The sequence below is a fragment of the Astatotilapia calliptera genome, chromosome 3 (assembly GCF_900246225.1).
Source record: "Astatotilapia calliptera chromosome 3, fAstCal1.2, whole genome shotgun sequence".
Taxonomy (NCBI): Eukaryota; Metazoa; Chordata; class Actinopteri; order Cichliformes; family Cichlidae; genus Astatotilapia; species Astatotilapia calliptera.
Genome location: NC_039304.1, coordinates 1,182,988 through 1,207,007, shown reverse-complemented (window position 1 = coordinate 1,207,007; position 24,020 = coordinate 1,182,988). Strand labels below are relative to the sequence as shown.

Genomic DNA, 24,020 nt, shown 5'->3' with positions numbered 1-24,020 from the left:
CTCTGTTCTGTGTTTTGCTCTCTCGGTTCCTTCCTGTGCTTCAGCTGACACCCTCAGTGTGTTTCTGCAGCTCTCAGTATGAGACGTTCTCTCAGTCTCCCAGCATGTGGTCCTGCATGCTTATACTGAAGGAGCCGTGAGCTCTCACATTTGTGTCACAACATGCTAGCAGTTACAGACATGTTATTTGTTACCACGTTTCAAAGATCAAAGTGTTGTTAGAACGTCTCACGTCTGTGTGAAACAGACAGTGCAGGTAACCTGACAGCGCACGCTAGCATTAATGATGCCCACAGACCACATATGATAGCAAGTCAGGAGTGTATGTGATGTGTTAGCTTCCATATCTAGTTCACTTACGTCAGCTGCACAGGCTCGGCTAAGGTTGGGACACTGCGACTAAGCCCTGTGGATACGTCTTCACATATGCGCTGACAGAACCTCTGGGCAGATGTGCAGCCCCACTGAGCATGCTATAGTTCTGAGCAGCGTTTGGAACAGGTGCAGATATCTGTGCTCTGTGCGCAATGTTGTATAAGTTGTGGCTTTTAGTCATTTTGAAGGCATTCAGAATCCAATTATTCCTGTATGATCGATTTGTGTTGCTGTCAGAGTTTCCCCTGATACTGATGAACAGAAGCTCACTCAGGAACGAGGTCACACAGAGCTCAGGTTTTCACTCGTGAGGGGAAGCAGTTGATCTCCAAACCACTTCAGCTTGCTTTCCCCCTGCAGGCTGTTTTTATTGGTTACACACATGAACATTCATAAAGCTTGATGCTGTATTACCTATGAGAAATTCCTATAACTGCTTACAAAGTGTGATTGTGCGAGCATGGTTATACAATGTGTGGTTACATGATGGGAGTGCAGCTCTCCCAGATTGTTGTCGGTAGAATCTGTTCGTCTCAAGGCTGCTTGTTGCCCTTATCGAGGTCGTGCACGCAGTCATGTGTGTGGTTACCTAGCAAACAGAAGCACTCTAGCGTTCTACCTACAACACATGCATCAAACCTAACATTCACCTTTGCTGACTCTATCTTTTCATATAAACTTTCCGTCTTGTACAACATGTTCTAGATTTCTTTTGTCTGGATCTAATGCTGATGTGTTTAAAAATATAGACATAAATACTCGTAAAAAGGGGAACTGGGCTGGTTGCTGACTGTGTCATCTTTATATCCTTTATTTCCACGATGTTCTTCTTGCTATCAGTGTCACGTTTGGGCTTCGTCTACACGACATGATTGTTTATTCCCTGAACAAACTGTAAAGGTCATATTTGAACCCTTCACTCATTACAACAGGAGGACGTTTTGACATTAAGACCACTTGTCCTGTATTCAGATGACTGTGTTGAGGTTTGAGGTCAGATAGTCACCAAATGTGAAATATGAACCAAATATCTTTAAATGGTAAAAGTTTCCTGTTCTTGTGGAACACAATACTTCACTCTGAGAACGACTTCTCTACACTAGCTTTCTGTTCTCAAGTACATGTTTTTGTTTGTATTTTGTGTAACTTTTGTTAGTCTCTACCTCTGCATTTATCTTTGCACTTGTCTAAATAAGGAGGACACGAGATGAATAAAGATTATTTAAATAAATAATTCAGTGTACAGGAATTCATCAAACTGGTTGCAGGAATGAAGTTTTTCTCACACAGGATGTTGCTGGCTGCCTTTGTGATTAATAGCTGTCTAACTAGCTGGTCAGAGAACTAACTAGCTGGTTAGGATATTGAAAAACTGAGTTGTTATGTTGGTAGTGGACAGGAAGCAGACTTCGTCCTCTGCACTGAAGATTATTCCCTTTGTTTTTCCCTGTCTTGTCAGACATGCAGTGGTGTAGCATGGTGCCCCTAACAGTGCAGTCCTCATCTGTCCCCAGTGTGACTACAGCAAACCTCAACCACACGACACGGACACACGCACACTCAAGATTTCTGTATCAGCTGCACGAGTCGTAACTGTACCGGAAACTGAGTGAATCCCCTTCAAAATAAGGCTCTTGGAAGATTTCACTTCGATTCCGTTTTATTTAATTTTGTTTGTAACGCCAAATCACAACAGCAGTGACGTCATGTTGCTTCCCATTATAAAGACCAATAACAGGCCGCATTAGAGTGATCTCTCTGCGTTTGTCTGCCTGCTCGGACCCCTGTTCAACACACCGCACTGCTACATCACAACAGTCCCGATCAGGTGTCAAACACGAAGCCTGCCTCAGGATCAGATTCAGCAGTAACAAGGACGCGGGCGCATCTTTCCAGAGCAGTTTGTGGTCGTAGTTAAATGTAAATGATGAATTCAGAGACGCACGTCCTGCCACACTGATAGTGCTGCCAGCTCTGCTCTGCTGCCCTCTGCACCCAGTGCAGCTGCTCAGTTGTTCCTTGTAATGAATAATAATGAACCTCGGCTCAAATAACAGTTTCACCTCACACGTCCTGTATTTGGTGCTGCCTTGTGTTGTAGTTAGAGACTGCGCTTTGGCAGTGCGGCGGCGGTTCAAATGGTGGACACAATGACCTCTTAGAAGTGTTACGTCACAGCCTCGGTGTTCCCGTTTGAAAGCGCTGACCGGAAACTCGCTGTGACTGCGCGTAACTTGACGCAGGTGCCTGTCAAAGCGCCGTTCCGCTCGGTGTTTCGCAGAAACGCCGGCTGCCGTCGCCCTCCTCGGGCATCGCGCTCTCCTGCCTCATCGACCCTTTACGCGTGGAACATATGAAGGCGCGCTCTCGGCTCTAAAATGCTATTTTTAAACGTGACCTTGCGTCGAAGGACTGAACGCCGGCTCGTGTCAGTCCTGAAGGATTTCTTCGTGCCCGCAGCGCACTGCAACACACCGGCAGCTGAATGAATAGAAGCCGGGCCGTGGAGACTCGCTGCAGCAAACAGGACAGTGCTGATGAACAACACGGCCTACATGCCACGGAGTCTCCAGGACACCAGCTGTACGGACTCCTTCACTGACGCGCTGTTCCACCTTGTAACACAGTAATAACTGAGCTCCATTTTATTCGCTGCTGCAGAACTAAGCATCACAAGACAGGTGTGTGTGTGTGTGTGTGTGTGTGTGTGTGTGTGTGTGTGTGTGTGTGTGTGTGTGTGTGTGTGTGTGTGTGTGTGTGTGATCCACTATGCAAAAGAAGGAACGACCAACAGGCAGATGGACTTTGCATGCTGGATGTTTCTGCTGACCTTGGAAACCAAAATGAAAAATTAACCAGTGGCCTAAGCTTTTTGGATATTGCATAACTCTTCTTTGCTCTTGGTTCACTCCTGGGCTTTGTAGTAGCTGCTCACTGGATTAGTGTGCAGCTCACGAGGCCTGGAGGTGCACAGAGGGTGCTGAATGGTCTTTTAGAGCTGGGCCTGTCTGTAGATGCCTTATCCACCCAGAAGCAACGGATTGAATCGCAAACCACGATGTGATCAGCAATAAAGTCAACAGCCAAGCAATAAAAGTGAAGAACTTATGCAAACAGAGATCCCAGCGGAGGTTTTTGTCCATCGGCAGCATAAATAAACTCTAACTATGCTTCTGAACTGCGGTCAGCCATTGCCTCTCCTGAGGCATACGGACGTGCCGCCTCGAGTCATAGAAAACTTTATCCTGACGGGCTACCGCTTCCCAAACTACAGCCTGTGGGACTGCTTACTGTCAGCGTTCAGGCCTACCAATGAAACGGGCAATTTCTGGACGCACTTTCTTCCTGTTTTCATCTTTTTCTACTACTTTGTGGAGGTTTTTGGTTGGGAAGGTGCGCCTGATAGCGGTGAGCCTTTCTTCTATCCGCTGTGGAATTACTTTATTGGGGTGTCCTGTTTACTGATGGCCAGCAGCATGGCTCACCTGCTTAACTCAATGTCTCTTGTGGTACGAGAGGTTTGCTTCTTCGTGGATTACGGCACCATCAGTGCGTACACGGTCGGCTCATCGTTGGCATACTACTACTACATCCACCCTCAGGCAGGAATAGCAGAGACAGGGAGCAGCTCCCGGGTGGAGTTGAACCGTGAGGCTGCACCCTCAGCCTATGCAATCCCAGAGTGCAACGTGTTCTTTGAGACCTACTACATCCCGTGTGCATGTGTTGTAGCAATCATCTGTGTTTTATCCTGCTGCAATACTCGGCAGAGGTGGAGGCAGCATCGATATATCATCCGGACGCTGGTTTTTCTCCTTCCGTTTCTCATCTCCTCCACACCAATCTTCTACCGCCTCCTCACCCGATCGCCTTACTCCACCTCCTCCTCCTCCTTCACCGCTTCCACCCCCATGGCCCGCTTCTTCTATCGCCACTGCCTCTGGTTGCTGGTGTCAGCCATCTTCAACATTAGCAAGTTCCCCGAACGCCTTGCGCCAGGACGCTTTGACATCTGGGGGCACAGCCACCAGTGGTTCCACTGTTGCACGTTTTTGTCCATCCTGGATGAACTTCACATGATCAAGGCTGAGATTAAGGCCATCTTGCTGAGCCCAGCGTTGCTGCTGCCCCCCACCTCCCTCTCCCACCTACCTGGACCCACCGTTGCGTCCACCTACGGAGTGATGCTCCTCCTCCAGACCACCATTGTCTCCATCATCGTATGGTTCTCCTGGCGGGCCAACTGTATCTATGGATCCCAGAGAGAACAGCTGGAAAAGGAGCACCCCAAGAAGCACCTGAAATGTCACTGATCACGGAGAAGTCACCGCCATCATTAGACCCGCCATATGTTCCCGCCCCCTTTGGATTATAAGGATTATATGTAGAGCTCACACGTGTGGTTGAGTGCATATCTTTGCCAGTTCTTTCCCCAGAGCTGCAGCTGCAGCACCTCCTAACAGGACGTCTGAGCGCTGGGACAACAACTACCTCTCAGGGCTCTGCAATTATGGTTGCTGCCCAGGAGAACTAATGTTCCACTTTACGACTGGTTAACATGTTAGACGTTAGTGGGACCATTAAGAACATTTGCTGATGAGCTGTCTGCTGTTAGGTCCTTTTTGTTCTTCCTCCTCCGTTTGTTATTTCGAGCTAAAACGGTGTGTTGCTGCGGCCTGTGCCGAGCCCATTGTTTCATGTCCAATGATTCCTTTGATAACATACCTTTTCTTCCTCTTACTTGCACAAACATTCGCACACGAATCTCATTTCCTGTCTGTTTTGCAAGTGACCCTTGCAGCAGGAAGTGTGCGTTGCACACGACGACAGAAATAGCTGAGAGCTCTTCTCAGTCTTACAGTGAAGCACTTTCAGGGGCCGCACATACTCGCCCCGTCATTAAGAAGCCATGCTTAACTTTCTGTAAGGACACAACACTTCAAAGCAAATAACCGTGTCCTTCTGACACCGCAGTTTTTGACAGGTGAAATGTGTTTGTGTGACTGTTTCTGCTGTTTGTGTGGTTTTCCCCTTAGGCTCTGCTGCTCACTGCATACTTTATATCTTTATGATGAGAGCAAAGTCTGCAGAGCACTGTTCCACTTTAAAGGTTTGCTTTGTTAGCGTGAGCACAGTGACTGCAGCAGTGGGCTCTGTGTCCGAGACCCTTCATGTGCTGAGCAGCCTTCAGAGTCAAAGCCATAGTTTGAAAAGTGTTGAGCTAACATCACAATTTCAGTTCCTACAAGCTGATATGACCACGTGTGTTATCGTCAGCCATACGCTCAGTGTGTCCATTTTTTAAATACAGGCTGAAACCAGCGACGTTCAGTGAGTCCAACATGAACAGCCTGAGGCTGTACGATCGAGTTAAATGTTAACTTTACCACCAAGTCTTGATTGAGCAAAGTTAAGCTTTGTGGCGTTGCTTGATCACACCTCCTCAGCCGTGAGACTTGGACCCTGTAGGGTTTGGTTTAGACACCATCCATGTACATCGTGTTATTTAGATGTGGGTTGTCCAGAGAAGCATTAGTAGTGGATGAAGTGGACATATAACCTCTCATATGCTGAGAACTCGAACATGGAGGTGGAGCAGGTCAGCTTGGTGGCTTCATTGCTGGATGTCAAAGTATACTGGGCGAGACACTCGAAGCACCAGTCGCTGCAGATGCGTTTGAGTGTGAAAGATGTAGAAAAGATGCTCGTATGAATCTACGGGTGAAAGAGACCTGCTGTATAAAGTGCTTGAGCAGATTAGAAAAGCTGCATAAGAGCCAGATTTTACCATACAGTGACTAATGTCCCCAAATCTGTACTGCTGAACACAAACGTAAGTGTGTAATAATGATGATGATGATTTTAGTTAAACAGAAATATTCTTCTGATCATTTAGTTTCATGTCTTCCACAAAAAGAAGCGAGACATCGGTGTGGTCCGGTCCTCCACCCCGCCGGGTTTGCGCTCTTCAAACGGACAGTGACCATCGGTGGTTTTTTTTCTCTTTGACCTGTTTGTTAATCTCACGTGGTGACGTTGTGATCATGTACTAAAATCTGCACATATACCTGCTTATACTTGCACACCAGAAATTAATTCTCATGGATCAGAGTTGTTTATTACACGTGACACTGGAATATGTACGGAGGGAACATAGAGGTTGAAATCATGCTGCACTTTCTTCAGGCTCCTCGCGTGGCTCCTTTGAGGGTCTGTGGTGCTGTGATATTTCATTTCAGGTTAAAGTATTGCTGTCTGATGAACGGCCTGAGAGACTCGTCTGTGTTGAAGCAATGTGTTTACCTCAATTCAGCATTCGAATCGTTGTGTTGCTGAGAAAAACCATCGCTGGAACCGATCGTGTCCGGTTGAGTCTGGAATCTGTTAAGCTGTGTTCAGTATGAGGATGTTAGACTCACTGACTACTCATCTTACCTAGTGAAGTACTCAGGGTGAAGAAAACTCTAATAGATTATTTACACATGCATTTAATTATGAATGACTTCAGGATGGTAATTCTAGCACTCAGTGTACAAATCCTAATCAAATAGTGTATCTTTGAGTTTTCAATAAATTACACAGAGAACTTCTGTCATTGTGGGTCTTTATTTTCTTTACTGCTTTCATAATCAATGCCACTTGAATGCTGTCCTTAGCTTCAGCTGCACAAACAGCACTGCTGGTTTCGTTGTAATGAGTGCAACACAAACACTTCCTGTAAGCTGGTGTGGGTCAGAGACCAGCCTCTACAAAGTGACAACAGCGTGCGACGACAAGCTGAACACAGCAGGCTGAAGAACAGTCATGTGGGCTGTGGGCAGCAACTGAACACAAAGCAGACATCACAAAATAATGTTTGGTTCATGTGCAGAACAGAAAGTTTGTTTTTCACTTCAAGCGTCGTTTTGAAACTGCAAACTCTGAAGCTGACGTAACAAACACTGGGAAGTCCTGCTGCTGCTTCCTGTGTCGTGGCGTTAACGTGTGCAGCTGAGCTCCTCCGTTGTTTCCCAGCTTTTCTTTTGCGTCGTTTGGATTAAAGAAGTGAGATCAAACATATTAACTGCACCCTTATCTGTGTCCATGCAGATGCTAGCAGGTGCATTTTTAACCTTTGAACGAATGGATTTGTTATTAATCTTCTAACTGACAGACGAAAGCAAATGAAAGTGTGACGTGTTCAGTTTCAGCCATCGCACACAGTCCTGGTTCCTGGCCCCACACAGCTGCAAACATGTCTATAGGTGTTTAGACTCGCTAAGTCAGGGGATCTCAGAGGTTTGAATAATTCAAATGTTTTCAAAGAAGTTCCCTGTCCTGCCCTGATTTGCAAGTCTAGCACTTCCTCCTCTCAGCCTGCTGCATGCTGTGTGTGCTGTAGGTCTGCAGGACCCTACGCTCTGCCACGTGCACGTACCTGCACACACAGCTGGCTTTTCCACTTCTACCCCACTGCATCACTTTGTCTCATTTGACTTTAACATCCACAGCTGCAGGAAAGACATGAACATCAGAGTGGAGATCATCCTCAAGCAGAGCTGCTGCTAAATCAGGGAGCCTTTAAACAGTCAAGAAGGTGGTGAAAGCAAAGGGGAGAGTGATGGAGGCAAAGGCTAATGTAAATGAATTCAATTCAGCTTTATTTACACAGCGCCAAATCACAACAACAGTCGCCTCAAGGTGCTTTATATTGTAAGGTAGACCCTACAATGATACATACAGAGAAAAACCCAACAATCATATGACCCCCTATGAGCAGCACTTTGGCGACAGTGGGAAGGAAAAACTCCCTTTTAACAGGAAGAAACCTCCGGCAAAAACAGGCTCAGGGAGGGGCGGGGCCATCTGCTGCGACCGAAATGAAGAGTGAGAAATAACTGTCACAGCATCAGATGCAGGCAAAGAGATTTGTTTTATAATCTGACTTCTTTAATGGTTTTATCTGTTTTACGAGGATTTACCAAAGCAAAAGGAAAAAGCGCGAGTGAGGGAGTTAGAGGAACGAGCGAACAGCAAGAGCCTGTTTGCAAACAGCCCCACAGCAGCTCTCTGAACGTCAGATCCACTTCATGATCAGTCCAGCTCAAGTCTCGGCACCCCGACACGTCTTTCGGTTCGTTGTTGCTGAAAAACGTTTCCGCAGCACGCAAACGCTGCTGCCACCACGCTTCATGCCAGGTGATGACCGCTGCCTGATTTCTTCCTGACATGACGTTTGGCATCAGACCAGGTTCTGATCAGACTCCTGTGCTTTTAACTGAGGCGTGGCTCCTGTCTTTCTCCAAGGAGCGGTGATGGAGCTTTGTCAGGGTGAACATTGGCTTCGTGGTCACCTTGAGTTCCTTTCTAAGAGTTCTGGTTGTTCCAAACTGCTTCAATTTCTGGAGGATGTCTTCGATACCCTTTCCCAGATCTGTGCCTAAATACAGTCCTGTCTCAGAAGTCCTTGGACTTCATGGCTTAGTGCTCCAACATGCACTGTCAACACATGTCCTATCAGCCGGTGGACTCCAGTCAGCTTGTTTTGATAGCTGATGATGAGTGTCATGGCAAAGGCTGTATGGGTACATACAGTTTTTACATGTATGCAACCTCTTCAGGCTTGATATCTTACATATAGATTGATGAGCTTCTTCAATTGGTGATGCAAATTACTACAAGTATGCAAAACATTTCATATGGGCTCAGTGTGTGGGCTTCAAACCTGTGCAAAGTCCAGTTTTAAGGGAGGAACTTTAACAACATGAGAAGCTGAAGTCAGACTATTCAAATATCAGGTGGAACATCGTTTGCAAATGTCCGTACTTTCACAACAAAGAGGGTTTGTTTGTTTCATCTACTCATTCAGTTCTGACAGCTGTGAGCTGAGATAAGCTTCGTGGTCTGAACTGGGGAGGGGCAGTGTGGTATTCACCGCTGATAGGCTGAAGGGAAAACACGACCCTATCACGTTTGGTTATTGAGCTTTCATACAGGACGATGCGCTCTCTGTTATTTTCACATGAAACTGACACAGTGATCCCTGAAAAGCAGCAGGTCGGTGAAACAGTGTGAAATAATCAGACTGTGCTGGATTTATTTTGTCTGGTAAGATAATCACGAGTCTGAACACAGCTGCAGCTTCATCCATCGCCACTGTCAGTTACATGACGTGCAATGTTTTAAGCTTCTTGTCCTCGATCATGCAGTGAGGGAAGCACCCAGCAGGGAAACGCTTTGCTGTCTGAGTACCAAACAGAAGCAGAAGAGAGAGAGTATCCCAGGATGATGACAGGTGGTGGGAGGAGCTGGTCGCTGTGCAGGACTCTGAAACATGTCGGAGAGTGGGGACCAGTGGAGGGTGCTGAGTGGACCCAGAAGGAAGCAGCTGTTGTGTGTGAACTGTGGTTTTGCTGTTTGTGTGGGAGACAGAAAGGCTTCCTCTGCTGTGTTCAGTCTGGACCTGCTCTGCAGGACTCTGTGGAAATGTAGCACAGCTTTTACTTGAGTAATGTCACTAAACTCTCCACACTTCTTTTCTCCCACCTGGCTGGGGCTGATCAGCTCGTCCCCACCCACACAGCCCCAGTCTCATGCATGCAAGTCTCAGCAGCTCCCTGAATGTTTCTGTGCTCTAAACAATCTCACAGACGCCTCTGGGTCAGCCTGGCTGGCTCACTGCTGAGGACTGCTGAGACCTGAAGCAGGCACTGGCCTCTGGTGTCAGTCTGCCAGGCGTACTGGTGGATCTCTAGATCCAGTAGGTGGTATTCCACAGAGGGGAAGCTCCACTTCTTTCTCCAGGTGAGCTCATAACCCACAGCAGCTGTCTGCTGGTGGCTGTGGAAGCAACACACGCACAGCATGGAGAGGAGGGAGCTGAGTTTGCTAGCTGCTCTTTGTGCCGTCCTCACCTGTGGTCCTGAACCAGTACAAGCTGAAATCTGTTTCCACGTGTCTGGGCTTTTTCTCTCTGCACACTGGGAGTAACTGGGAGTAAACCTGCTGCTGCACACTGAGAGGAGCGAGCTGCTTTGGTTGAGGTGCTTCAGGCCCTCTGGTCACCTGGCTTTTGCATCAGGTAGACCTCAGGGATGGGACCATGGCTTCAGAGGAGGTGCTGGAGAAAACTGCTGGCAGACAGGAAGCGTGTGCATCTTTGCCTCGTTTGTTGGTGTTCCAGAAATCAGTGCTGTGTGAGAGCAGAACTTTAAACAATGGAGAGCTGCTTTCATGCTGCCGCCTGTGCCTTTCTGAGAAGCAGGAAGCTTCGTCTGCCAGTAAACTTCCTGTTCTGCAGCTCTGTTCACCCTCTAGTGTCAGAAAGGAGCAGATCGTGAGGCACGTCAGAGGAACCCAGCGAACCACAAAGCTCTCACTTCCTGTCAGAAAGATATTTGAAGCCGTTTCAGACCTACTTTTACCTTCAGTCAGCTGGCAGCCTGTTTATGCAGCTGAAGGCCGTCCAGTGACTCTTTTAAGGCTCCGTCTAAGAACCAACAAAGAGTGCACACTAACGCAAGCTACACAAGTGAACATGATGAAAAGTATAAAGACGACAGGACAGCGGAGCCAGAAACCAGCTTTTATTTCTGAGACTTCATCGGACATGTGAGAGCTACAAAAACTGTGATTCTCAGAACCATGAAAAGCAGGACAACAGCAACATGTGTGAATAAAGGATTCACGCAGACAAAGCCTGAAGGTTTTAATCCCAGCAGGAAACGTTCAGTTTCCAGTTAAAACACTGGCTGTGAGTCTGAGAGCAGCTTTGTCCATTTAAAACTGCCTGCTGAACGACTACATCACCTAACGAGGTTGTTTTCATTGTCACCATATTTATGCTGTCATCGGTGCATGTAGGGCTGCGCGATATGACCACAATCTCATATCCCGATATAAGACATTTATCGTCCTGGCAACGATATAAATCACAAACATGTGATATTTCCTGTGAATCTCGTGCAGCTCGACTGGCGTTTAGTTTTTCCAGCTGTGCGTCCTGCAGCTGGAGTCGAGTGTTTTAACCGATGCATGAAACGATATATTTTTAGACATAAGTTGTAACGGACGCAGTTTTCTCTCAAAGTTTCAGGCTGAGGTTTATTTTTAGCACCTGACGACTCTTTTTTGTTTCTCCTCCGTAAATACTCTGCATCTTTCACGTGATTCAGTTTATTTTGAAAAGTCTCAACAGGATCTTGAGCTTTATTATGAAAGGTTTACGTGGAAAACCAACAAGCGGACAGCGGAGCCACGTGATGGTGTTACCGTCGTTGTTGCTAACAACAACATGTAAAAACAGGCGCTTGTCCGTCTGTAGTGTGGTTATATTATATATAAGAGAAAGAGAGAACTTAAGAAATTAATACTACAGTGACATCAAAACCATGAACAAATATGCCGTAAACTGTTTATTTTGCGACACCACGAAACAAACGATAGCGTGATAGGAATCGACAGACGTTTTTACATCGTCATATATATGGTTACATCGAACAGTCCAAGGTGCAGGTCTGGCTGCTGCTGACATGTGTGTGATACTAACTGTGGTCCACGAGGTCAACAACAAGAAGTCTTAAAATGAAGAAGCACTTGGTCTTATGGCACAGGGGGACGTCTTTGCTTTAAGGACCAACAGCAGAGAGCCACGTCTGTCTGTGACATGTACACAGCTGATGGTTCATAAAGCAGGATGGTTACAGGACGGTGGGCCAGGCAAACCTGACTGAACGGGTCACCTTCATGTGCACAATAAAAGCAGTAAAGCTGCTGAGGCTGAGCCCTGGACTGAGGCGGATGCTGTTTCCCATGTTTGAATCAAGCTTCATCTTATCTTTAGTACGGTTAATAAATACTCATCATCATCACCAGTCTGCTTTGCCAGTCAAACACAGCTGCTGGCACCAGTAGTAAAACCAGAATCACACACACTACAGTTATGCTGTGTAGCCCACAGTGACACATCAGTTAGGACTCAGACATCTTGCGGATCATGTAGTTGAGGATGCCTCCATGCCGGAAATATGCCAGCTCCACATCCGTGTCAAATCTCAGGCGCACTTGGAATGTTTTCCCCGTGTCGAGCTGTGGGAGCAGGGAGAGAGCAGGTCAGCGTCACATCCCAACACGCCTGCAGCAGCGTACTGTCTGTCCGTACCTTGATGTCTACGACCATCCTGGGTGTGAGCAGCTCAGGGATGACCACGGTGTAGCGCTCTCTGCCGGTCAGACCCAGGCTGTCGGCCGTGTCTCCTGGTAGATACTCCAGAGGAATCACTCCCATCCCCACCAGGTTACTGCGGTGGATCCGCTCATAGCTCTCTGCCAGGACAGCCTTGATCCCCTGCAAACACAAAAAACACCTGAGACCTGCAAACAACTATGTGAGCATACAAACAAAGTAGTTTGAGTTTACCAGCAGAAAGGGGCCCTTTGCAGCCCAGTCCCTGGAGCTCCCAGAGCCGTACTCCTTCCCTGCGAGAACGAGCAAAGGGATTCTGGACTGCTGGTACCTGTCTGCAGCATCGAACACATCCAGCTGAAACAAGAACACAGATGCTCCAATCATAAGATACGCCCGGCAACAGCACTGCATCTGTTACCATGGTCAGCAATGCCACACATCTGACATGGTCTACACTGATGCTTTTACACAACAGTGATAATTAACCCTGTGAGGTCTGAACCCTGCCCTACTTTAGATTACTGCTGCATTTTATTTCACAACTTCATTTTCAAGAACAAACCTAAGAGCACCGTTAGAGCTACTGTAACAGTGTTTAATGAATCTACATGCAGCTTGTAGTTCCTGATGTCAACCAAGAACCAGAACGCACACTTCCTCATAGCTCACTTATTATCGAGATAAAGAGTCACGGCACAAAGCTCTGATTTTTCTCTTTCAGGCATAACCGTTGATATAAATATGGGAAACATATAGATGTGTCTAACATTTGCTATGTGCAGTTATTATCTATTATTATCAGCTGGGTGTTGGTGGTGTTCCTGAAACAGCTGCAGGTTACTGTTAGGGTTAGGTAGGTACTGTTAGGTACATGCTGCCCTCTGGTGGACAAACTATGCAACCTCAAAACTCGTAAACAAGAGTGTCCGCAGGCTCTCCTTCAGTTTATTAATATCACAACATCGACTCAAGATCATCAGAAAACCTTACATTTATGATCTGCTCTCCACACTCCTTTAGATGCACTGACGGTCATGTATATATAGCTATAATAATATTAGCTGGTTTGTAATTTAAATAAAGAAAATGTGCTCGAGGCATAAATTAAATGTAATTTAACATCACAGTTTAAACAGCTTGTGTCTGACTTCTGTTGAGAAGTTGAAGTTGCATAGTTTGTCCACCAGAGGGCAGCATGCAGCCCTGACTGTGCTGGCTCTGATATTTCAGCATGTGGGTTCAGTCTGAGCTGACACAGCCGTGCCCCTTCTTCTTATAAACAAGTGCTGCACAACGATGCAGCGCGAGGCTTCCTGTAGCTCAGTGGTAACGAGCTCCTACCGTTTCTCCTGTCGGCAGGTGGATGGTTTGTGGCGCCTGCTTGTTGAGAAACTTATTGAAGAGACGGATGTTGGCAAACGTCCCTCTGGCCATAACGGCGTCGTTACCTCGCCGAGAGCCGTACGAGTTGTAGTCTCGGGAGTTCAAACTGCCAAAAGAGCAGCAGCAGAAAATGTTGATGGCTTCACACCGACAAGTGTTTTTCATCAAGAGATGAAGTCATATGAAAACTGTCTGTGACGTGGGCTAAGTACCATTATTATTCAGTAACACGTGTGCGCTGACTCACCCCCTGCTGGTCAGGTAGCGTGCTGCGGGGCTGTTCCTGGCGATGTTCCCCGCAGGTGAAATGTGGTCGGTTGTGACCGAGTCTCCCAAGTTCAGAAGCACACAGGCATCTGTGATGGAGGCAGGAGGCTGCAGCTTCCTGGTCTGAGTTAATACAACACAGTCAAGACACGTCAGGTCAGACAACAGGGTTTCCTGTGTGCAGCGGGGACACGCTCGCCAAACCACACGGCTCAAAATGTCTCACTGTCTTAACTAAATGATGTGCAAGACTAGTCAACGAGCTGTCACTTTGTTTTAACTGAAGCCGGGACATTACTGTGTCATAAATGTTATGCACCCGTCTTCCACCAGATGGCGTCGTTAGTGAGAAACGGCACAAATCAATTGTTAATGGTGGAAATGAGCTTTCTCTGAAAGGTGGATGGGCTCCAGACAGGGGGCGGAGGTCATTCGGAAGGGCTTTAGAGTAGGCCCACCTCTCTGGCTAAGGTCACCTGGGTCAGGTGTTGGAACCGGGCGTGTCCTACTGCAGGGAGGCCCAACCAATAACACGACAGCCTCCTTGTGACAGACTGTGGAGCTGTGGTGGAGCACAGTTCACCACCACAGTCACCTCCAGGCACTGTAAGCTACACCCTACACTAGTGGGGCCAATTGCTTTATGGAGGCAAGTCCACTCTTCTTCTCAATGAAGGCAAAACATAACCTTTGAATAAGTCTGCAGACGAACGTTCGTGTACGGCATGTACTTACCAAACCATCAAAGAAGGGCGGAGACTTGATGTAGGTTGATTTGGGGTCCCAGGTGTAGAGTTTATCAGAGGGAGCAGCCAGCGAGTTCCAGCGTTCATTCACGTGCTGCAGCGAAACCACAAACACAGCACGAGGCTTTCTGTCAACGAGACATATCAGCAGTGCACGATCTCCCCAACAAACGTAAGATCACACTACCTCGATCTTCTCATAAACCTCTTTGAACATGGATGGGATGACGAACATTCTCTCCACAGCCTGGATTTCCTCTCGAGTGGGCCAGATGTCCCTGAGGAAAACGTCTTTGCCTTCAGAGCTCATCCCTACAGGGGATAGAGAAAGAAAGAGGACAGCAGTCAAACGTCTTTTCAGCTGATTGTGATAATAACCTAAACCATATACAGACGCTTCAGCTTAAAGCTCATCAACACACTTAGAGCTGCTGGAAGTGAGCTGCAGGTTTAAACCCAGAGCGCAGGTTGTCTCGTCTCTTTCTTTCAAATATCACTCCTATTTATTTAGACCTGGACCTGTTTCCACCAGCCATCTATAACTAAAAGGCTTCAGCTTAGTATCTCAAATGTTTTGGGTTAGTAAGTGAAAGCTTGGAGATCCAACTCAAACCTGTTTCAATCAGTGACTTACCAATGGGCTCATTGTCAAAGTCTATTCTCACTGTGCCAGCCAGTGCATAGGCGATGACGAGCGGTGGGGAAGCCAGGTAGTTGGCTCTGGTGTTGGGATGCACTCGTCCTTCAAAGTTTCTGTTGCCTGAAAGGACGCCTGCAGCGATCAGATCCCCCTGAGGCACAAAAACACCTCAGTCACATGACACACAGAAGGCTCATGGTGACTGAACACGGAGCTGCTTCAAGTCAACAAAGAGTGTGTTAGGAATGAATAAACGTCACAGAAGGAAGGAGGAGGAGCCTCCGATGTAAGCCGTTAGTACCTGGGTTATGGCCTCCACCACCGGCTCTGGGAGCGGCCCACTGTTGCCTATACACGTCATGCAACCATAGCCAACAACCTCAAAGCTGGCAGAAGACACAAAGGGATTATTAGACATCTGCACGTCACACACTCTGTCACTCTGTCACTTCCTCAGATGTAAACACAGGAGTACCAGTTCTAGGGGCGCCACAAACGTGCAACACACAGGGGCGCCACAAACGTGCAGCACACAGGGGCGCCACAAACGTGCAACACACAGGGGCGCCACACGGGGGCGCCACAAACGTGCAACACACAGGGGCGCCACAAACGTGCAGCACACAGGGGCGCCACAAACGTGCAACACACAGGGGCGCCACACGGGGGCGCCACAAACGTGCAACACACAGGGGCGCCACAAACGTGCAGCACACAGGGGCGCCACAAACGTGCAGCACACAGGGGCGCCACAAACGTGCAACACACAGGGGCGCCACACGGGGCCGCCACGAACGTGCAACACACAGGGGCGCCACAAACGTGCAACACACAGGGGCGCCACACGGGGGCGCCACAAACGTGCAACACACAGGGGCGCCACAAACGTGCAGCACACAGGGGCGCTTCAGAATCAAACAGCAGTTATGACGAGACATTAACGCAGTGATGCTGAGCGCTCAGAAATAACTCTAACCCTAACTCTGTGTTGTTAAAACACCTCAAGTCTTCTGAACGTAAACAACATTAAAAACAATCATTGAAACGTTCACTGATCACTGTGCTGATGTCCTGCTTTTAAACACTGGTTACACTGGATCCTACCAGGTCTCTAGCAGGTGAGAGGTGTGAGTGAAATAACAGTCAGTCAACACAAACGTGGGATCGTTTCAACAACAAGCAGCTTACCCGAGCTGAGACAGGTAGTCCATGACACCGCTCTCTCTCAGGTAGTAGGTCACCACTCCGCTGCCAGGGGACAGGCTGGTTTTTATGTACGGCTTCACACTCAAACCACACTCGACTGCTTTCTTTGCCAGGAGTCCTGAGATACGAGAGACTCTCATTCAGTCACTGTGTCAGAAAACTGTGTGACAGTGAAGCGCAGCACACCCACCTGCTCCCAGCATGACGGATGGGTTGCTAGTGTTGGTGCAGCTCGTGATGGCAGCGATAACCACCGAGCCGTGACTCAGCGCGTACTCCTTTCCGTTGAACTGGAAGGGGGCTGTAGCGTTGTGGCGCTGTGGAGCCACCTGGAAGCCCTTGAAGCCTTGCTGAGGCGAGAATTATAGAAAAGAACGATTTCAGAGCATCTTATGTGACAGACGTGTCGGTTAGCAACAAGCCTGTACCAGCACACGAGTGACTCCTGGTAAGACTGAAGTGAACGGCCTGCACTAATGAGCCCCCCTACAGCAGCTAGACACCTGTGCACCTGTGCTAGAGGCAGGTATCACCTCATGCTACAAGCAGTGATACTGACCAGAGCTAATGCTGAGTGTCAGCAGCCTCCACCTGTAAATGTGTAGGAACGCACCTTTGCTTCCAGACAAACTTCAAAATCTTTCTTCATGTCAGACACGGGAACTCTGTCCTGAGGTCTTTTGGGACCACTGCAGCAGGGAACCACCGTGCTCAGATCCAGCTCTACAACCTGAGGAAGTCAGACACATCCAGCTTTATTCTTATTACATTTGCATCATGTCACAATTTTCATTAAAATCTATAAAAGACAAAACAGACAATGACCTGTGATCCCTGAAAATAGACTTCCTCATGAACACATGGAGTGTTTTGTGGGTTCAGCAAACATGTGCACAAACATAAAGGAAGTCAGAGGCTGACCTGAGTGAACTCTGGATCCTGGGAAACATCATTGTAGTCTCTGAAGATGGCCACCGCCTTCAGGTACTTGGTAATGTATGCTAACTTCTCTGGTTCCCGTCCTGATTTTAGACAAACGAGTCGCATAAACAAAAAGAATCGCCTGCAATGAATGAATGCAACCTTTGTGCTGACGTCAAACGCCACCAGCTCACCGGTTTGTTCCAGATACTGAAGGCTGACATCGTCCACGGGGAAGAAGGCTGCCGTGGCGCCGTACTCTGGACACATGTTGGCGATGGTGGCTCTGTCAGCGATCGACAGCTGAGCCACACCTGGGCCGAAGAACTCCACGAATTTTCCTACCACGCCCACCTGACGGAGGTGCTGCGGGCGCATGCAGAAAGCACAGCTGTGACGTCAGAGCGCTGACTGCTGTTGGAACAGCTGCATCAAACGCCCTCCTACCTTGGTAACAGTCAGGACGATGTCGGTGGACGTGATGAACTTATCTGCAGCGCCGTGCACCTTGTAGCCCACCACCTCGGGGAGCACCATGCTGATTGGCTGACCCAACATAACAGCTTCTGCTTCAATCCCACCCACACCTGAAGGGGCAAGGTCAACTTTTATTTAGGACACCAAGCTCACACCTGATTTTTCACTTTCACACCATTACAAGCAGCTAATGCAAATGTTTCTGAGTGATCTTACTGCAAATCAAACAATCTGCACTTATGTGTGGATGCATAACTAAAAACAACACTATTACTACTAATTATGTTAACAAAGTGTTGAACTGTCAGAGGTTAAACAACATAATGCACATTCACAATGATACAAAAAGGCAACAACATGGGCTAACAGTGCAGACGCTGCTGCTGCTCCTACAGGTGTGACCTCCAGCCCCCCGTCTGCATGAAGCAGTGCTGGACACACTGTGGCACAAACCCTCGTCAGCATCAGCTGAACAGACAGAGTGATGAGAGACGGACCATCACAACACTTCTAGATGCAGGTCTGTGCTGCAGAGAGATGCAGACAGAGTGGAGGTGTCAGCGAGTCCAGTTTCCTTCAGCATCAAATGCACTGAGAAACAACCTGTGACAGGCAGAGGTCTGCAGAGCCAAAGACACGACTGAGTCAAGTTTCTGAGAGTTAACAGCTGTGTGACGGCGGCTCACAGGACAACAGCTTCAAGCAGCTTCATAGTGGTCGTAGTAAGAAAGTCTCAGTTTCTACTGTTTGACAGGACGAGCTGCAGAAAGAAAGCCAGACGTCAGAATAGGACAAAGTTCCACAGTGTGTGGCATCAACATGGAGGAGGAAGTGTGATGGTCTGGGGCTGTTTGCTGGATCCAGGGTTGCTGACTGAACCAAAACAGCTACCACAGCGTTCTGCAGCACCATGCAGCACCCTGCGCTCCGTCAGGGCTTCATCCTACAGCAGGATAACGACCCACACATCAGTCCAAGCTGCGCCAGAACGAGTGTCCAGCACAGCCTCCAGACTGAAAGCCCATCGAGCTGGTTTGAACTGAAATCAAAGCAGCTACAAAGGTCCACATTTATGGAACTTCTGCTCCAGATGTGGGAGAAGATTTGATTTCTGTTGTAGACAGAAGCCACGACTGCGTTCAGCTGCTACATCTGCCAAAGGAGGCGACTGACGAGTCAAAGGTTAGAATATGTTTGGGTCTAAAACTGACTCCAATTACTTTGTGCTGTGCTTTGATTTCAGAGTGCAACGAGACATTAATCATTTTCAATGGAAAAATGTGTGTATTCTAAAACCTCTGACTAGTAGTGTGTATTTCATGAGGTGAGGATCCTGCACAGAGCAAAAGAAATCAAACAATAAACACGGCAAAAACAAACTATGAGAGAATCTAGTTAATGATGGAACAGAGAAGCTGCATTCATACTGGGACCAGCAGCAGCCTACAGCAGCATAACTGCTGTAAAAGAGAGTGAGACAAACAGCTGCTCCTAAATATTCAACGTCTTACCCCAGCCCAGGACGCCCAGACCATCGATCATGGTGGTGTGAGAGTCGGTGCCCACCAGACTGTCCGGATACAAGAGCCCATCCTGGTTAAACACCACGCGGGCCAAGTACTCCAGGTTGACCTGGTGAACGATTCCTGAACCAGGAGGAATAATTCGCATGTTTCTGAAGGCTTTGGAGCCCCACTGCAAAGACCAGAGATCATATTTACGGACCGAACCATCAGACTTACATGGACACACGACAGTTTCATACCTTTAGAAACTGAAATCTTTCTTTGTTGCGGTCAAACTCCAGATCCTGATTTTTCTGAAGGCTGTCAGACCTGCGTGAAGAACAACAAGTGAAATGAAGCAGTGAATGAAACACCTATGAGCTGACACACGGTGGGAGAAAGGCGAGAGATCTTACTTCCTGTTGAAGTCCACTTGGATGGAATGATCAATGACGAGGTCAGCGGGACAAACTGGATTAATCTTTTCTGGGTCGCCACCGAGTTTCATCACTGCATCACGCATGGCAGCGAAGTCGACCACAGCAGGAACACCGCTGCGTGACACAGCACAGGCTGATCAGGGACCGCTCAGAATGTGATGTCACCTTTTTAAACATCACTAATAAGACCCCAAAAGCATGTGTTTGGAGTCTATGTTACCGTAGAAACCTGTTGCTTACACAGGGAATAACTTTGTTGTTGTTAAAGTCCAGACTGCTTTTAGCAGATGCTGCTGCAAACTGCACTTAAATCCTGAGCTGGTTATTTCACTCAAAGGTTCTTTTTGCACCTGAGATGATGTAAACAGGGATTTCACAACACCTGCAAACACCTCGTGACACAACGTTCTTCTTACAGACCAGCGTTACTCTGATGACATCACTGACACACCAGGTGCATTAAACGTATTAAATGTGTGAAAGTTAAAACAAGACACTGACACTCAAATTGTGAGGAAAAGACATACGTGAAGTCCTGGAGGATGACCCGCGCCGGCCTGAACGGCACCTCCACAGTCTGGAACTGCGTCTGCTTCCAGTTCAGGATGCTTTCCACATCCGAACGCTTCACTAGAAACTCATCACAGTTCCTGACGGCAGATTCCAGGAGGACCCGGATGGAGAACGGCAGACGGTCTAAGGAGCGCACGTGCAAGTCAATACTTCTCGGTTGTGTGCACCGACGAGATGCTTCATGTTAGCATTCAGTGTAGATGTGCTCCTACCATATCTGGGATCTCCAAGCTTGGATAGATTGAAAAACTGCTGCTCTGGGTGTTTGGGGTCCAGAGGCTCAACTATGTGCTCAAAAGGATTTTTCACAGTTGCCGACATCTTTTCCTAAAAGAAGATCAAAAGCCTGACTTACATGATGCAGACTAAAGAAGCACCTTTCAAATACGTCAACAACATACAAACCAAATGAAGACTGACAGGAAGGCAGAGCTCGGGCCTGTTACTCGTTCCCTAACGGCAGGTGGATCTGCTTGGATTCAGGGTTAGTGGTGGAGGGTCGTTGACCTCGTTCTATGAACATTGCGTAACTCAATTCCTTTAACAAAAATGTGACGCTGACTGTGTGTCAGTCACTTGCAGCTCAAACACACATTAAGTGAAATTCAGGTTCTGGGGCCTGTTAGAAAGAGGCGTTATCTGTGTGAAAGGTGAAAACAGCGCATGCCTGCACACCTTACATGACCACAGACTTGGCTGGTTAGCTGAAGTTCAGGCTAAACCTCTGCTGTCAAGTGCAAAGTCAAACTGCCACGACACTGACAAAGACATCAATATCCGGACAGCTTTACTTCTAATGGTTTAGTCCTGTGTAACAACTACTGTCACTCCTGCCGATATAAAACGTGACGCTGACCTTTAGGTCACATTTGTAGCCTCGGTTATGCCATTTTTACCAGAATGGTCCCAGTTTCAATCAGAAAGTTTTACACTTGAAGCCTGATTAAAGTACAGCTTTGTCTCCACATCCGTCACGTTGATATATTATCAGTAAAAACGTGCGAAGAAAACCTGACCTGCTAACGATCACGGTTAACTGCACCCATTTACGAATTCTACCAAAACTTGCTAAATTTGATGCTACGTGTTCAGTTAGCATAGCTCATGGGTCAAAGTTCAGCATTTATGAAGACAGGTATCAGGCTTTTATTCAAAGATGAACATTTAAATTGAACACTAAAACGAAGGAAAGAAGCATAACATTAGCTAATAATTCAGACATGATATCTTATTAGTGTGAGTTGGTATAAAGCATAATGTGACAGTTGGATAAATTAGCTTTCGTAGCGACACAACGAGAATTTCAGTTCAGACGTTCTTCTGGAAAATCGTTAATAAGCCAAGAAACTGAATGTGGTCGGATGGTTATTGCTTACTTTAGATGCAGTGTTGAAGTATCACCAGATCACAGCAGTTAGGTCACAACCAGCTAGTCGCCACAAAACCTGCTGCTTGTTCCGCCCAGGTTCCGCCTCCACTGGGGACACTTCCGGTTAGGTTTTTATTCAGAATAAAAGCTGAACCCACGCCGGGCTTTGCAGCTTCATATCCACGTATATCTGACAACTATGGAAAGGAACTGGAACGGGAAATGGATTATTTATTTATTCATTTATTTATTTATTTATTTTCGGTGGCATAATACAAAACAATTATTTGGCATTTATATATTTTATCTTATATTTTAAGAGGGAGAGAAATGCTGAGTATGACAGAAAGACCCCTAGAACCACAGTCAAGCATGGACTGTTATGCTTTGGAGCTACTGAGGGTACAGGATGACTTCACCACATTGAGGGCCAGACGGGTCTTGCACCATAAAATGTGAACCTTCCTTCAGCCAGAACACGGGGTGGTGATGGGTCGTGGGCTTCCAGCATACCACTGAGTGAAAACACACTGCCAAGGCAACAAAGCCGTGACTAAAGAAGGAGAACATTAAGGGCATGGAGTGGGCTAGCCAGTCTCTAAACTTCAGTCCCATAGAAAACCAGTGGAAGCTTAAAAAACAAACAAACTAGGTGATTAAGAGAATATCACGAAGTCTCGCCATTTAGCAGTGTTGGGGAGTAACGGAATACATGTACCGCCGTTACGTATTTAAAATACAAAATATGAGTAACTGTATTCCGTTACAGTTACCGTTTAAAAAGGTGGTATTCAGAATACAGTTACTTTGTTGAAATAAATGGATTACACTGCGGTACTTTCCTGTTTCATATTGTCGCGGGTCAGGACTGTTTGGGTTTTGTTTGACAGCTACGTGCTGTTGTTCCAGGCGGCAGCGTTACGGTTGCCATGGTTACAGGGCGACGCTCTCTCTCTCTCTTTCTGCGACTGTGTGTTTCCTGGGTGAGAGAGAGCGCCTTTTCGTTGTTGTTGTTGTGCTAAGCTAACAGGCAGAATGCTACAAGCATAGCTCTAAAGAATGTAGCATCATGGGCAGTGTAGTCCGTGCTGCTGGGAGAATGGACTGCCATACACGTTATGGGTCTGTGAGCGAGGAGGGAGAAAAAGGCGAGTGGAAAGGTACGAGCTGTCGTCGAGGAAAAACGGGAGATGGAAGCATGTAAATATAATAATAACCACTGCAGCCAAGAAGAGAGCCTGACGAGCCCAGTTGTAAGTAAGCTATTAAGACTCGACTGTACACTGTGTTCCTGTTTTCCTCCGAAAACAATAAGTTCCGTTGGAGCAGTCTTTCAACGCCTCTCTCTGTCTCTCGCAAGAAAAGTTGACCCACACAACAAAGTAAAGCTATTTTTCAGCTACGAGCCGACAGGGACCCCGCCGTATTAGTCAGAGGTCCCTTTACTACATGTCGCGGACCTTCAGTAATAGTAATAAATCACACAGCAATAGTACATTCACGTTGTTGTAAAAAGAATGATAATATATTAAGTAATCCAAAGTATTCAGAATACGTTACTCTCATTGAGTAACGTAACGGAATACGTTACAGAATACATTTTGGGGCATGTATTTTGTATTCTGTAATGGAATACATTTTAAAAGTAACCTTCCCAACACTGCCATTTAGTTAGTATTAGGCAAGAAGTTAACCAATGCTATTAAAAACTATCATGAGCAAACCAACATGAAGCAAAAATGGGGAACAGCAAACCTAACGCAATAATGGATTTGTTATATTGTACACATTCATAAAGAGAATAATGACCAGCATGTTTCACTGCAGCCAGGGAACACAAGATAAGATAGATAAGAACACCTTTATTAATCCCACAGGTGGGAAATTTGTTTCGTTACAGCAAAAGTACAAAGTTATGTAGCAGAAATTAGAAAACACTGGAATGCAATAAA

The 24,020-nt window shown here is 47.1% G+C and overlaps 3 protein-coding genes across 3 annotated transcripts in view; 1 reads left to right on the top strand and 2 right to left on the bottom strand.

The window, feature by feature from the left end:
* Window positions 1–24,020, bottom strand: part of LOC113015885 (NACHT, LRR and PYD domains-containing protein 3-like) — a 525,401-nt gene that overhangs the window by 299,980 nt on the left and 201,401 nt on the right. The window lies entirely within an intron of this gene.
* On the top strand, window positions 2,609–6,965 carry paqr9 (progestin and adipoQ receptor family member 9). Its single transcript, XM_026158699.1, has one exon. The coding sequence runs from the start codon at window positions 3,543–3,545 to the stop codon at window positions 4,686–4,688; it is 1,146 nt and encodes a 381-aa protein (XP_026014484.1). The 5' UTR covers window positions 2,609–3,542; the 3' UTR covers window positions 4,689–6,965.
* On the bottom strand, window positions 11,756–22,246 carry aco1 (aconitase 1, soluble). Its single transcript, XM_026158311.1, has 21 exons — window positions 22,076–22,246; window positions 20,912–21,026; window positions 20,654–20,822; window positions 20,103–20,240; window positions 19,947–20,016; window positions 19,693–19,876; window positions 18,152–18,291; window positions 17,899–18,070; window positions 17,705–17,805; window positions 17,397–17,513; window positions 16,974–17,133; window positions 16,766–16,901; window positions 15,879–15,963; window positions 15,572–15,728; window positions 15,125–15,249; window positions 14,927–15,031; window positions 14,172–14,314; window positions 13,883–14,030; window positions 12,773–12,895; window positions 12,515–12,700; window positions 11,756–12,441 (listed from the first exon to the last, which is right to left on the bottom strand). Exons 2-21 carry the CDS (start codon window positions 21,018–21,020, stop codon window positions 12,325–12,327), a joined length of 2,685 nt encoding a protein of 894 aa, XP_026014096.1. The 5' UTR covers window positions 21,021–21,026; window positions 22,076–22,246; the 3' UTR covers window positions 11,756–12,324.